Source organism: Anolis carolinensis, chromosome 2, assembly GCF_035594765.1.
Source record: "Anolis carolinensis isolate JA03-04 chromosome 2, rAnoCar3.1.pri, whole genome shotgun sequence".
In the NCBI taxonomy this organism is placed as follows: Eukaryota; Metazoa; Chordata; class Lepidosauria; order Squamata; family Dactyloidae; genus Anolis; species Anolis carolinensis.
In genome coordinates this window covers 246,341,997-246,357,503 of record NC_085842.1, presented here as the reverse complement: position 1 = coordinate 246,357,503, position 15,507 = coordinate 246,341,997, and the positions used below count along the sequence as shown (strand labels likewise).

Below are 15,507 nucleotides of genomic sequence, written 5' to 3'. Positions count from 1 at the left end.
AATGAGATTTGGGCTGCCCCAGTGGAGTGGAAGCCAAGCCCTGTGAGGAGCAGCTTAGGGACCTGGGTATATTTAGCCTGGAGAAGAGTGCATTAAGAGAGGACAGGATCACATTTAAATATCTGAATGGATGTCATATTTGAGGAAGGGGACAGCTTGGTTTCTGCTGCTCCAGATATGAGGACACGGAGCAATGGATTCACATTAGAGGAAAAAAAAGATTCCACCTAAATGTTAGGAAGAACTTCCTCATGGTAAGAGCTATTTGACAGTGGAATATGCTGCCCCAGAGTGTGATTGAGTCTTTTTCTCTAGAGGTTTATAAATAGAGGCTGGATGACCATCTGTCAGGGGTGCTTCAGTTGTGTATTCCTGAATGGCAAGGGGTTGGACTGGATGATCCTTGTGGTTTCTTTGAACTCTATGATTCTTTGAACAGGTTGAAGGAGTATGCAGGCCTAGGAGAAGCCAGGCACATTCATATGATGCTAAACCATAGGTTCATCTGATGCACAAATGAATCCACTGGGCCTTGAGATAAAAATGCAACAATTCTGCTTAACTTGCTATTAATTAATCCTACAGTACTGACAGAGAAGTGTACCTTTATAGATCAGACACAACTTTGTGAATAATAGGTGAATGCACAATGACAGACCGGCATTGAAAACAAATCAAAAAGTGTGTATTTTAAAATTATATTTTAACCTGTGGCATATTTTGCATTTTGTTCTCTGTCTCTGAAGGGCCTGTGAAATCCAAGCCTCCTGAGTTAGACTTCTTTACAACCTAATTAGTGGGCTCTGTTCCAGACTCCTGTTTCTTTTGTTTTAAAGAGCAGCAGACTAATTTAAAGAACCTACAGCCCAGGCATTTAGCACCACAGAGTTCCCTTTTATTACCCGATCACCTGAAGGAGGCCATCATTTGGAAGCTAATATATAAGATTTTAATTGCTGATTGGGGAGCAAGGCACATCGTGTCTCACATATGAAAGTAGTTCTATGAAACAAATCTGGTTGGCTGCTGTAATGGGAACCTTAACTGATATGCTGCCATTCTAGCCATTGGTGGCAGTGTGTGTGAAGTGAGGAAGTCAGCCACACTGCTGTTCTGGACCTGACCTTGGAAATAAAACTGTTCGGTTAGATGTCCATTTTGGCCTGGCTTCTTTGAAATAACTCTCTTTGAAATAATCATGATGTAAGGAAGCTAAGCCTTAGAACACAAAAGAAGTGCTTGCCCTAGCGAAGGTTCAGCTTCAGAAAGCTTAGCTTCAATGGACGCTTATAATGGTCCAGTTTGTACTCTGTACCAAAGGAAGGAAACTGAGGACAAAGGAGGAAAGTGGGAGGCGAGAGAAAAACTGGGACACTTTAAAAGCAGCTGAAAAGGTGGCAGGCCAAAGAGTTAATCAGGACTGTTCCTGCCAAACTGGGAAAGTTGGAGGATATGATTTAATCTTTTTGGATCAAACTACTTTCTAATCCTCAACTGTAACATTTTACTTTATGCCTTAGGCCTTAACACCAGCATGTACTGCATCCAAAGAAGGGAGTTTATATCCACAAAAGCTCATGCTTTCTCTATACTGTAGAATCAATTTCTTTTCCATGGCTCAATGCTATGGAATCCTGGGATTTGTAGTTTGGTGAGGCACCAACAAACTTGGACAGAGAAGGCTAAAGACCTTGTAGAACTACAACTTCCATGATTGCATAGCATTGAGCCATGAAAGTTAGTGGTGTCAAACTGCATTAATTCTATAATGTAGATGCACTCTAACTAAAGTCCTGTCAATCTCAGTGGATCAGCTGCAAGGCTGGATTTTAACAATAAATTAGTGGTGTGCAACTTTTGAGACAAGGGTGTCTTTGTATCATTTCCCCAAAGTTCACCAAATATTTTCTGCTGCCTTCTTTCAGCATAAAGTGTATAAAAAGACCACTTTTAAAAGCACATTTTATTTCATTTGAAACAAGGTTTGTGCACCAAACATACCTCCTTTATAAGCAGATTAATACTTCCCGAAGGCTTCTGGGAGTGCTTGTCTACATGTAAGCAAAGCACTTGTGAAACACATACCTTCTTTCAAAGAAAAAGCAAACACTGAAGAAGAAAAAGCTGAAAGGCTTCTCTCTTTAGTCTAGAGACCTCATCACAAAGGTCCATGGATTTGCATCATAGCAAATCCATGGGGCCCCGGTGGGGTGTGTAGAGAACCTGTCACTCCATGCCCTGCATTGCGCAATTTATCTGAGACCCCATCACATGGGGAAGCCTTCTGTGTTGCTGCAGAAGCGGCATACACCTCTTGCTTTTCCCTTTCCTGACTGAGCACAGACAGAAGTACATATGCGCCATGTAATGGGCTCTGTCGGGAAAGGGGAGAGCAAGTGTACAATGGGGAAAGTGGTCTGATGAGGTAGTAGAATCCTGCTTTTAACACTACTTTCTTCACAATTAAAGGTAGGGCAGGGGCCCATTTGTGGGCTTTAAAATACATGAGGAGTGAAAGTAGCCTACAGGCCACCAGCTACACAGAAATATCAAATCAAATCCAATTTTCAAACAACCAATTGTCATTGTAGTTTTAACAAGTGCAATGCATTATCTACAAATATAAGTTGCATAAAAGCATACTAATTTTGTTGCTAAAATGGTTCTACACCAAAAATGTCCCTGGTACAAAAGTAGATATAAATGATACAAAATAATTGAATTAATTTAAACAAATAAAATTGTGCTAAAAGATTTGCAGTTTTCAGTACCAGCACAAAATCACATTCTTTAGGGAGGAAATTCACATAAGAAATGATAGAGAGCCCTGGTCGAGACAGCAATAAAAGGGCTTTTCATAGAATGATAGAGTTGGAAGAGACCGGAAAGCTCACCCAGTCCAACTCTCTGCCATGCAGGAAAATACAAAGCACTCCCAACAGATGGACATTCATTCAGCTTCTGTGCAAAAAAACCTCCAGAGAATGAGACTTCACCACACTCCGAGGCAGCATATTCCATTGCTGAACAGCCCTTACCATCAGGAGATTTTCCTAATGTTTAGGTGGTATCTCTTTTCCTGCAGCTTGACTCCATTGCTCCATGTCCAAGCTTCTAGAGCAGCACAAAACAAGATTGACCCCTCTTCAATGTGACATCCTTTAAAATATTTAAACATGGCTATCATGCTCCCTCTCTGTCTTCATTTCTCCAAGCTAAACATACCCAGCTCCCTAAGCTGCTCCTGATAGGGATTGGTTTCCAGACCTTTGTCCACTTTGATCACCTTTCTTTGAACACCCTTCTTTAACTTATCACATGAGAACCAGTGTCATAAATCAAGCTTACAACTAATTCTGTAGGTCAGACAGAAAATTCCAATCACTCCAAGCCAGAATCTGCCAACCATATTCTCAAAAACAACTGTGAAGAATTGACTACAAATTTCAGACATCTACAGTGAATGCTTGAACAAATATGAGAAGAAATCGACCCGATGTGGCTTGAGGCTTAGCATTAACAGATTCGCCCATTGCAGCCCAGTCAGAGAGTCACACTGACAGATGGCCTTGTGGCCAACATATTACTTACTATGGTTGGCTTGTCAGACAAGTTGTTTTTTTTTTTTTAAGGGCTGTTACTAATCAGACACATGACGGGTTTTTAAAATAGGAGATTTATATAGCACGAGTTAGAACTAACTGAAGGCAGAGACAATGGCACAGTGGTAAGGAGAGATGTAATAGGAAAATGAACTGTTAGATTGGTGTTCCAACACTAGAAGATGCTATGTCTGAACTAAGGAAGTCTGCGTACTGTTGTGGATGGATCTAAGTAACAAATCTGTTGTTCTGTTACGCATTCATTTTAGTCTGGCTCTTTATTACCAATGCTAAAGTCTGGGGAGATGTGCATGTGTAACCAGAGATACAGTTACCAAATTTTAGGGTTTGACTTTTCATCTTCTGTTTTCAGGGCAAATGGGAGGAATCTCAGGGTGAGAACAGGGTGTCTTGAAATTCATATATACAGACAGTCTTTGAGTTACAAACCTATGACCTATATATGACTCCATGACAAATGGGGTGAGACAACGGGAAGTGAGAGAAAATCTACCTCTGCTTTATGTATCATGCTTCATAACACCTTAATTAAGTGGACCTTGTATCTTTGTACTGCCAGCAGGGCCTTAATGCTGTAACATCCTAAACGATTGTCACTAGATTTCAACTTTTAGGCTTGGAAATGTCAGAGTCTGGGATAGTCTTGACTTGGCAACCTCAAATAAAAGGTTTGGAATTCTTTTCAACGTTTGTTGCAGCTGATAGCTCAAGACAGCCAGGCAACCTTTGACTGGGACATAGGCTCCTTCTACACTGCCATATAAAATCCAGATTATCTACTTTGAACTGGATTATATAGCAGTGTAGACTCATATAATCCAGTTCAAAACAGATAATGTGGATTATCTGCTTTGATAATTTGGATTATACGGCAGTGTAGAAGGGGGCATAGATGAATATCCTGCTAGCATATCTGGAAAAATGTGATCTGAGAATGTCCCTGCCCCAGACATGATATCTTCACTATCACCAAAACCAAACCTGACCAAAACAATAACCTGGGAAGTTTCTGGAAGACCACTTCTGGGGCACTTTCACACTACAGAGCTATTAACTTTAACTACTAGGGTTCCATTCTATAGAGTCTCAGGGTTTGTATTTGAGTGAGACATTAGAAATCTCTGACAGAATTCTAATAACTCCTCCTGAATGTATGAATCTCGGGATTCCACAGGAAACAGCAATGGCTGTTAAAGTAGAATTATATCATTATAACTGTGTAGTATGTAAGGGCCACTGATTTTGTTAAAAATTCTTTAGGGAACTCCAAAAAGATATGTCTCTATAACATGTTTTAAAGGACAACTGCCATTCCTGGAGGTTTCCAAGAACAGCCATTTTCCTTTTATTTGATGATAAGTTGAGAGGGGTTATTTTTGTGGGGAAGGATCCAGGAGCTGCTAGAAAAGCCAGCGAGTATTCATGCATCTTGCAGGCCACATGTTGCCCACCTTTGCTCTAGTCTAGGTAATTGCAGTGATTTTTTAAAAAAATCCCAAATACCTCAGGCTGTGTGCCAGCTTCCATTTTTCACATAATGGTAGTACAGAATTGTGGCCTAATACTTCACAGTTTTGTTCTAAATCCACTACCATAACCTCTCCTGTTTGGAATCATTTCATCTTTCTCATGTTGCCTTCTTGTCCTTCATTATATTCTTCTCTGCTTGCACAATACAGACCCTATATAAATGCTCTAGGTTTTGGGAGCAGCCATGATCTATGTCACAGAGCAATAAGGTGCCTTTCTTTGGGGGTGAATGCAGGGTGCGAGGCAGAGCAGTTTAAAAGGATTGATCTGTGAAGCAGGAAGCGAGCACTTTACCATCTCTAGACATTCCTAGGGCAAGACACTTCTGCAGTCGGCAGTGTTGGCAACGATTTCTGTTGGTTCTGTCAATTAAACAGTTTCTTTGCCTTGGGCAGGAGTATGAGGCATTGTTCTGTTGACTCCTCCTAAAGAATCCCTGGAGAGAGAAAGAGAGAGAGAGAGAGCTAGATCATGGTACACACTATGAAACGGCAGCACCATCAGCACTTTGGACAGGGTTTCTGGTGTTGAGGTTCTGAAAATGAATAAATTGCTTTTGACATACACAAAGAAAGCAAGAAAATGAATGCATTTTCATACCCGGGCTGACCTCCATACTCAGTCACAAATCTCACAACATTCCTTTGGTCTGCCTAGACCAGAGGTCAGGAACAAGGGTCCAGGGCCTTAGCTGGGGGGGGGGGGGAGAATAAAAGTTCAACCCCCCCCCCCTTAAATGTGTCAAGTTAAAAAAACCTGGTTTACTCATAAATTGGTTAACCAGTTAAAATTAATGATTAAACCAAGTTTCGGAGGGAGGGAGGTTGAATCCTTTCGGGGGGGGGGGGTTGAACACTTAACCCCCCCCTTTTTGGTCCCCCCAAAACTCCCAGCATCCCTCTTAATTGGAGCATTGTTCATGGTACAGGCCTAAACCCTCTGGAGAACCATGTCCTCCCTAATCCAATTGACACCCTGTATTTAAACTATCTCTTATGGTTGTTGTGAGGACAAGTGTGCTGCTCTAAGTTCTCTGGGGGATGGACAAGATTAAATGTGAAACAAATGATAGTGTATAGAGAAATGATGGCGTATAGAGAAGCTAACATTAAGACAGAGCTTACCAATACACTGTCTTACAAACTGTATTAAATATTGCATTGCCCCTGAATATGTCAATGAGAGAGTTTTGCTCAACTGAATTTTGGGAGCAGTGTTTATAGGATTTAAGTTGTGGTGTTTATAAAACATGGAAGCACCTCAAGAGATTATCTCACTGCATCTTCAGTATCAAAAGAAAAGGGTTGTTCAGCCTTATCTAGTCCTTTTCAGTAGGCTTGTGTAGTTTGGCCAAAAGATATGCCGTTTCAGGGTCCATTTTCGACTAACCACTCATTCTGTTTACCGGGAAGTTACTCAAATCGGGGGGAGTGTTGCTGTTTAATTTTGGCAAAGATTCATCCCATTCAGTCAAACTGATCCAGGCCCACACCTATTTTCCAGGTGCATAAATATAAGCCAAGAGCTGCAGTTTTAATTTTTGTAGTCAACACAGCCAACTCATTGCTTAAAATGTTTTAAGCAAACTATCAATGTGGGCCAGAGAAGCCTAACAATGAAATGTAGGTGTGGAGGAAGTTGCTTTATGCTCAGAATTTGGTAGCAATGTCTTACAGGTAATATTAGCCATCAAAAGGTATTTTTGTTTAATAACATTGCTAGTGCTATTATTTTTTTAAGTAACATAAAAGCCAAGTTCCAATGCCAGCATTGCTGAAATGTAACATTCTACCATCATGACTTGAATTGTGGTCTGGGGAGATGGTTTTTCTCTTCTCCTGGGTATACAGGGACACCTGGGGGCTCCCAGGAACAATACTTTCATCCTTCTATTAGTTTGCTATTGTAGTGTGCTCAGAGCCATCATCTCTTCATGCACTCCCAGAAGTGGAGAAGACACCATGGACAAGGGCAGAAGCTGCTTGTTCATCTTGCCCTACTTGCAGGCACATGCCAGACAAAACTTATGGTGCTGGAGGCCACCTATTGCATTCTGGTCAATATCTGGTTACGTTGCAGCTTCTTTATGGTAGGTAATGGTAAAGGTTTCCCCTGACGTTAAGTCCAGTCATGTCTGACTCATGGGGGTTGGTGCTCATCTCCATTTCTAAGCCGAAGAGCTGGCATTGTCCATAGACACCTCCAAGGTCATGTGGCCGGCATGACTGCATGGAGTGCTGTTACCTTCCCGCCAGATCGGTACCTATTGATCTACTCACATTGGCATGTTTTCAAACTGCTAGGTAATGGTAACAAGCCATTATTCCTGGAATATTGTTTAGGAGGATAAATGTTGTTTTGTTTGGCTCCATTGTATTTATTTATCCCCCTATTTTTAATAGTGTATTTGAAAAAGAAATGGTAGCAGCCCCATGACTTTAGAACTCCCTTCCAGGGAATCCAGAATGGCCCCCTCCCTATTGTCCTTCCAGTGGCAGGCTAAAATCTTCTTATTTAGACAGGCTTTTAAAGATGAAGGTATTTAAGATCTAGTCAGGGCGTACTGTGGTTTTTGATTTTGAATATGTTTTGATGGACTTTAACTAAATGTTTTAGTAGTGTTTGTGTTTAATTCTGTTTTAATATTTGTATATTTGTATATTTTAAATTGTATACTAATGCTTTTATGTCAAGCTGCTTTGAGTCCCCTTTGGGGAGATAAAGCAGGGTAACAACAACAACAACAACAACAACAACAACAACAACAACAACAACAAATTAGCACTATTCTAGAAACTACTGAATGACATTAATGAATGACTTTGAAAAAAAGACAGCAATCAAGAGTAAGGAGACATTAATTGCTTTTCTCTGCTATTCCCCAGCCAGACTATTATATTATTTCTATGTCTAGACAGGCCAATGCTCTTTGAGCTCAATGTTGTCTGTACTGGCCATACACAATCTGTTAGTCCTATGCTGAGTAGAGATGATGGGAGGTGTGATCTGAAACATGTGAAAGGCATTAAATTGGGGAGGCTTATCCATGCTGACTGGTATTATTCTCCAAGATGTCAGAAATAACTCTTTCCTCATCCTACCCAGATATGCAGGGAACTGAAGCTAAATTCCTTTGCTTTCAAACCTGTGCTTGTACAACAGCTGTGGGTCTTCTGCAATGGAATAAGGTTGAATTATAATGCAAAACACTTTGCATCTCTGAAGCCAGATTTGAATATGCATTTTTGCAAACATGGGCTTTATTCTGATACATGGAGAAATTTTCTTTATCATTCATTCTCTTAGCAAGGTAAGAAGGCCTATTAAATAGCTGCATACATTCCAGGCAAAATAACATGTGGCAAAACACTGTTTGTAGCTACACTTTGACACATACAGCCATGGGGTGGAAAAGAGCAAGTTTTGCCAAGAGAGATGGCAAGAGAATAAATTGGAAGATAAAATTCAAGACGTGAGAGGATGTTGTGAAACCCTTGGTTCTTATTTCCAATTGTTTAACACCAATTGGTATAACATTCCTGAAAACGTTTACTTATACTTACCTAAGAGGACAACCTATTGAATGCAATGGAACACATTTCTGACAAAGTGTACAGTGCATTAAGCATGCAATTGAGGTTTTTGTTTCCTTTTGTGATTAAACCTAAGTATATAGGTTTTCAATCTGTGAACAGACCATGGAGATTTAAGCCCTATAAATTTAATTAAGAATAAAAATGAGAGGATTCAGCTGCACATTATAAAATTAAGATCTTGTATAGTTGAGTACTGAGGGCTGGAAAGTATCTCTTTGATACAAATATAAAAGCATTATCACCCTCAAGGAGAAAGAGAGAGGATAAAAGTTTTGTATTTCAGGATTTCTTTTGTGATTTTTTTGTGTCAAATTTCTTTTGGTACAGAAAACAGTGTTTTTGCAGAAATAGAGATCAATACCCAAACATAAGCAATTTTTATGCTTACACCCCCTTGAGATGATCCCTGTTTTTTTCTTTGTGATATGAAATAAAAATTACTCAAAAAGTTCAAAACCTTTTTAAATCTCATTCAGTGGAGATTTTTTTTAAAAAATTCTTCATTGTTTCCTGTAAGAATGAAATGAATATATTGTATTTGCCATCCTATCTGAGCAGGCAGGGATAGGTTCACCCTTTCGATTGTGAACTATGATTTGGATTAAACAAATGTAATTTGCAATTTTTGTATTTTTCATGTTTCCTTCTCCACTTTGGTAGAAAAGACACCAGATTTGTGTGGTGTGTGTGTGTGTGGAGGGGTCAAGGTTTACTGTTTGTAGCATCTGAACTCTTCTTACTCAGAGATATCAGGGATCATTTGAAAGGAGTTGAATGGTTATTAATGGTTGGGGGTTGTTCCCTATTCCTGCAGAAATTGTAGCCTGACTAACATCAACAAAATTTCTTCTACAGAATTTTGCATGAAGAACAGATAAAACTGGTGAAACCCTGAAACAGTTAGAATTATAAAAAGATAAAATCAGAGTTGGAAGAGACCACATGGGCCATCTAGAGTCCAACCCCCTGCCATGCAGGAAAAGCACAATCAAAGTACCCCTGACAGATGGCTATTCAGCTTGGAAAAGCCTCCAAAGAAGGAGTTTCCACCACACTCCAAGGCAGTGAGTTCCACTGTCCTCATTGTGACACTGAAACAAAAGCCAGCATTTTCCTTATCTCACTGTGGTTGCAGCACAAAGGATTATGGTAATTGATCTGATACTTTAAAACCTGTTCAAAAACAATAGGGTTAAAGCCTGCTTGGAATGGAAGAGCTTCTCCTTATCTCCATGAGCTGTCTACATGCAGCAGAGCTGAGCAGGATCATCTGCCCACAAGGCACATACAAGGGTAGCCATTAATGCTAATCACATCTAAACGGGATTGAATCTTGGAGCACTGCTGATGAGACAACTGAAGACGAGCTTCTTTTCTGCTAAAAGCCATTTTTGACTTAGATTATTCTTTGTGCTGAGTTGTAAACAATTGGATCAATTGGACTCATCCAGCAATGGGCCCATCATAAAATGATGTGAATTTTTTCAGACAAGTAGAACAATATAACAGTTCCATCAATGGTTGTTGTTTTAATTACAGTGGTTTTTACATATAATTCAAAACCATCTTCAGAATATGCAAGTTAAATAATACAAAAACATTGAAATAAATATAATAATGAAACAGAAAACTACAAAATAAAGGATCTAGATAAAGAAAACTTTACAAAGTTCCAACTGAAATCAATTTGTTAACTTAATTGTGATAAATATAAACCTGTTGATTTCAAAGACAGGATTCAGGAAATAATGCTGCAATTAATTGATGATCAAAATGTATTTTTCATTACTTATGTATCACTCCTTCTTTAATTATTTTCAGTCCAAAGAAACTGCTAAGATCACAAATTAAGTTCAACATTTTGGATAGTTGGTTATTGGACCACAACACCCGGAATCCTCCAACCTGCATGACCGTGCTAACTGGAGGTTTCTGTGAGTTGCAATTTAAAGATAACATCCAATCTGTGATTAGCTTTATTGCATTTAAGGAGAGAAGGTTTAATCTGCTTCTGTTCTGAAACTGGTCCAAGAGCTTGGGGGATGAAGGATTATACTTTTTCTTTCTTTCTACATGAGGGATCCTGAGCCAGATTGTGGCCTGATGTGTTAACTCTGGAATAAATAAAAAGGTGAAGAAAAGCTGCATGCTACATAATTTTCAGCAGTAGAACTCTCTGCCCCAGTGGAGGCTCCTTCTTTGGAGGCTTTTAAGCAGTGGCTGGATGGCCATCTGTCAGGGGTGCTTTGAATGTGATTTTCCTGCTTTTTGGCAAAGGGTTGGACTGGATGGCACATGAGATCTCTTCCAACTCTATGATTCTATGATTAGCGTAGTGTGTAATGTGCTCCTGCATCTAGATATAATGAGGGGATGTGAAAATAACTTTGTGACTCCAATTACTTTAATAACAAGACTGGAAAAAAGATCTGCTTTGCCTGGCATACTTGAGAACTGCTAATGGATAAGTTTCCTAAATGGATGATTGGCCAATATATGGCATCTTTTAATACATATTATTGTTGTTGATTGGAAATGTCATTATATCGGAGAGACTACTGTATTCTATGAACATACATAGTGTGGATTAAACTCTCCTGATCAAAATGTGATCATTAAGAAAGAAGTCTCTCCCGCATTCATGTAGCTGTGCATGATTTGAAACACTGAAAAAGCAGAGTTCTAGCTGTTGAGAGATCCTCTCGGGAGCCTGAATATGTAAAGACTGGGAATCAGCAAGCCTGCCATTCTCTCCATTCAGCCATGTATTATCTGACAGAACTGTTTGAAACCTCATCTATTTAATATTAAATAGGAGATCCATACAACTTCAAAGCATTTTAAAGTTGTCAACTCCTGTACTGAATTAACTATAAGTGTTTACACTTTCAGTTACTGTAATGAACTTCGAAATTCAAACATGGCATCATTGTATGTTGAGTAATTTCACTGCTGAAGCATGAAGACAATTCGTACAAGTTGTACAATCAGCGGGGCAATTTTGTACAAAGTCTTTGTCCTGATCAAAAGGCTATATTAGTAGGTCTTGTTAATTACAGACATGAAAAACAGGCACAGGAACAATGACACTTTTCATACCTTGCAGCCTTCACATGTGATGACTCCATAGTGTATTCCAGAGGACTTGTCACCACAAATTTTGCATGGTATCACTTCAATTTGCGCTGGAAAAGAAACAAAGTAGTCAGTGCATGCTTGATAATGCAACTCTTTTTTTATACACAGATAGATAAGCCCTTCCCCTACCCAGACCTCACAAATTGCTGTGAAATTGTATAACCTACACTGTATTTTCAGCTGAAATGGTCCAGAGCTATTCCCTTTTCCCCATACTGAACTACTCAAGTTTTTCTGGAGAGGGTACTCTACAGATTTCACCCTGAATTTACTTCTTCTGACATTAAATCCAGCTTCTCTTTTTGTTAATTACATCTCATGAAAATCCCTTCATCTTCTCTGCAAATTAGTCTCTTGCTTCTCATCAAGCTTCTAATAATTTTGCAGGCAGTGATCTTGACCTCTCTCATAACCCTGGATAAAGTACTGTGTAATAACAAGTCCTCTCAATTGCACTTGACACAGTGCAGTTCGGATAATATGATCACAAATACAAACATTCATTATCCATGATTTCCAGATAACTCCATATGACTGATAGCTAGATGATCACAAAGACATGAATGGTTTTAATAAGCCTCTGTAGGTTTATAAAACCAAGCACCAAAACAATTTGCATGGGCTGTAGGGGATCAAGAATTTCAGTTTTCATTTGTTCACTCCTCCATCTCTCTATGCAATCTAGCTTCATATTAGGATGGTCATTGTGCATGATCCAAAAAGGTAAAAATACATTAACAAAACAGCAGGTACAGTTTTTCATAAAATAACTCTAAGTTAATGTATATATAGATACAAAATTATAATGAATGTAATTTAATATTTTTATGTCCTGCCTTTCTCTCAATATGCAACCCAGAGTGGCTTAGAAAACAATATAAACATTGGCTTGAATTTTCTTGAGGAATTGCATCTTTGTTTGTAAACTTATGTCTGCAGTAATTAAAATTGGACAGCTCTGCAATAACCATACCCAATAAGCAGCTGCTATTACATTACTGCAGCATGACCCCCATATCCACAGGGGTTATGTTTCTGGACTTTGCATGGATATGTGAAACTGCAGATAATAGCAAACTTTATTGAAATGGAAATAGTCTTGCATTCTAGCATTGTTTGTAAGCTATCATGAACATATCCAGAAATAAACATCAGTGCTGCCTTTCCAACCTGCCATGCTCTGGAAGCGTTGGACTACACATCTCATAAATCCCAGCCGGCTTGTCCATATTTGCTAGGGATGAGAGTAGATGTAGTTCAACATGTCTGGAAGAGATGAGGTTGGAAAAGGGTGCCCTAGGATATGGCATCTATGAAGAGAAAGCAACGAAGGAAAGGCTGAAAGGAGTTGGGTTGCAGTAAGCTCTGTGCCCTGAAAATGCTCTGAAGACTTTCCTCAAATTTTACAATGAAAGCAAAATGCTTGTTGGCACAGTATTCTTTGCCTTAAAAACCCCATACAATTCATGGGATCACTATAACACAACTTGAAGGCGTGCATGCATACACTCTCGCACATACTGTTTTTCAAAAAATAAATACTTTGGAGAACTACTGAAATTTCCTGAGGGGCTTGTCTTTACAAGAGTTTTCCTTTATTTCTTTAAAAAACAAACAAACCATGTGTTCATAATTTGTTCACTTTTTCTGGCTGGGATCCCAAGAACCCCACAATCAAGTCCATGAGTCCAAGGGAGCATCTGAATTGTCCATTTTATGCAGCAGCATCACATGACACACAGTAAGCAACTTTGTTAGAGGGAGACTTTGAAAATAAATTGTGGAATAGAGTATTTTTTTGTTCAGAGCTGGGAGTCAGAAAGATGTCTCTTGTAGGATGCTGGGCTGCATTATTTTATTTATTTATTCTAACAAATACATACATAAAATGGAATTAACACAGCAAGGGTTTTGATGAATGACAATTGCCTTTGCTATGAGCAGTGCCTCACCATTTTATGATTTGTTTATATTTTATTTTCTTTAATCTGGATTCTGAAGGCCTACCATACTACACATAAGGCATAACTGTGCAACAGTAAAGAAAATAAGGAAGGGAGGAAGGGAAGAAACTCCATGATGAATTCAAACAATAGCTAAGCTTTATTCCTTATTCAAAAAGCCACATCTCTCTACACATAATGTTGCTTTTGACTATATCCCTAACATCACATCAATGAAATGAATCAAGTAATTATATTTGTCATAAGCAGGACTTTTCTTCATGCATCAGAGTAAGGGCATCATAATATACAGTACTTTCATTATATTTTAATATGATATCTTTACTGTTAGTTTTGCAAGACCTACTTGTAGGATTTGATGACCCATCTGCAAAATAATCTTGCCCTGCTTTGTGTTATATATACTATGATTTTGGTAGGTGCAGTGTGACATTAGCTGCCCTGTGTCAGGCAACAAAATGGCTTGGGCTGGACCCATGTTGTGTGTATGAGTGAGTGTTTGTGTGTGTGAGAGAGAGACTATTAAGCATTTTCTAATTGCAAATTCAGATGACCACTGCATTATTGTTTGTGATAGCTCATGGAACAGGCTAGCCTAGAGAAAACGGATTTAAAGATGTTCAGAAACACAGACTCTGTGGCATTCTGCTAGGCATTCTGCTTTTGTCTAAAAGACAGCGGGACAGTTTAAGAAGTTGTAACAGAAAACTTGACTCAATTAACTGTACAGGCCTGAAGAAAAAGAAGCTAGTGTATTCTCCAAAACATCTTGAATTACTGTAATTAACACCCAGTGTACCAGGTTTCCTTTGCAGATTTAATGATTGCCAGCAGCTCCTACACCTTGTTCACATTGCTTCTTTGTTCAACAATCTAAAACTAGATTTCCTTACCCCCCTTTTCTTCTTGCAGATAGTCAAATAACAGACAAAATAGTATGTCCTGTACTTCTTTCCATTCAGCTTAGGGAAAGGGTAAATTTAGCCCTAGTCAGTCTTCTAAAGAGGAAAGTTTTAAGTTCTGGTGTGTTGTTTGGCAGAACAATGGGTTGGATCCTGAATTATGCGTGACAAATGGAAGAGCTTCTGCCCAGAGAAGGACTTACACTGCCCACAGAGACATACACTGGGGGGGGAGAAAGGAGAGAAAGATTCTCAGTAATTTTCCTCTGGGAATCTGTAATGATCTATACAGTGTAGTTTATAGGACAGTGCATGTTCCCAGTGTACTGCAATATAATAATAATGATGATAATAATTTTATTTTTATACCCCACCCCATCTCCCCGAAGGGACTCTGGGTGGCTTACATGGGGCCAGGCCCAGTCCACAACAATAAAACAAAGCAATAAAACAGATCAAATATCAATAAAAACAAGTCATAAAAAATCACATACAAGGACAAAAGATAAAATCTTGGATAAAATCTGGAGGAACCTGGGCCAAAGAGCTAGTTTGTCAAAATCATCAGGAAGGGGTGGATTATCCAAATTGTTGTCGCCTTCAAGGTGCTGGAAGAGGACTATTATTGGAAATGCAACAGGTCAGACTTATTGGATCAGTTATCGAAGGCCTGCTGGAAGAGCCATGTTTTCAGGCTCTTCCGAAAGGAGATGAGGGTAGGGGCCTGCCTGATCTCCCTGGGGAGCGAGTTCCA

General features: G+C 39.2%; 1 protein-coding gene across 2 annotated transcripts in view; it reads right to left on the bottom strand.

Moving 5' to 3' along the window:
* The window catches only part of rorb (RAR related orphan receptor B), a 186,845-nt gene that overhangs the window by 47,223 nt on the left and 124,115 nt on the right, over window positions 1-15,507 (bottom strand). For both annotated transcript variants that reach the window (XM_062971996.1, XM_062971997.1), the window contains exons 2-3: window positions 11,849-11,934; window positions 5,448-5,589 (exon numbers count right to left, since the gene is read on the bottom strand). In XM_062971996.1, the coding sequence (XP_062828066.1) occupies window positions 5,448-5,589; window positions 11,849-11,934 (228 nt within the window). The remainder of the gene's footprint in view (window positions 1-5,447; window positions 5,590-11,848; window positions 11,935-15,507) is intronic.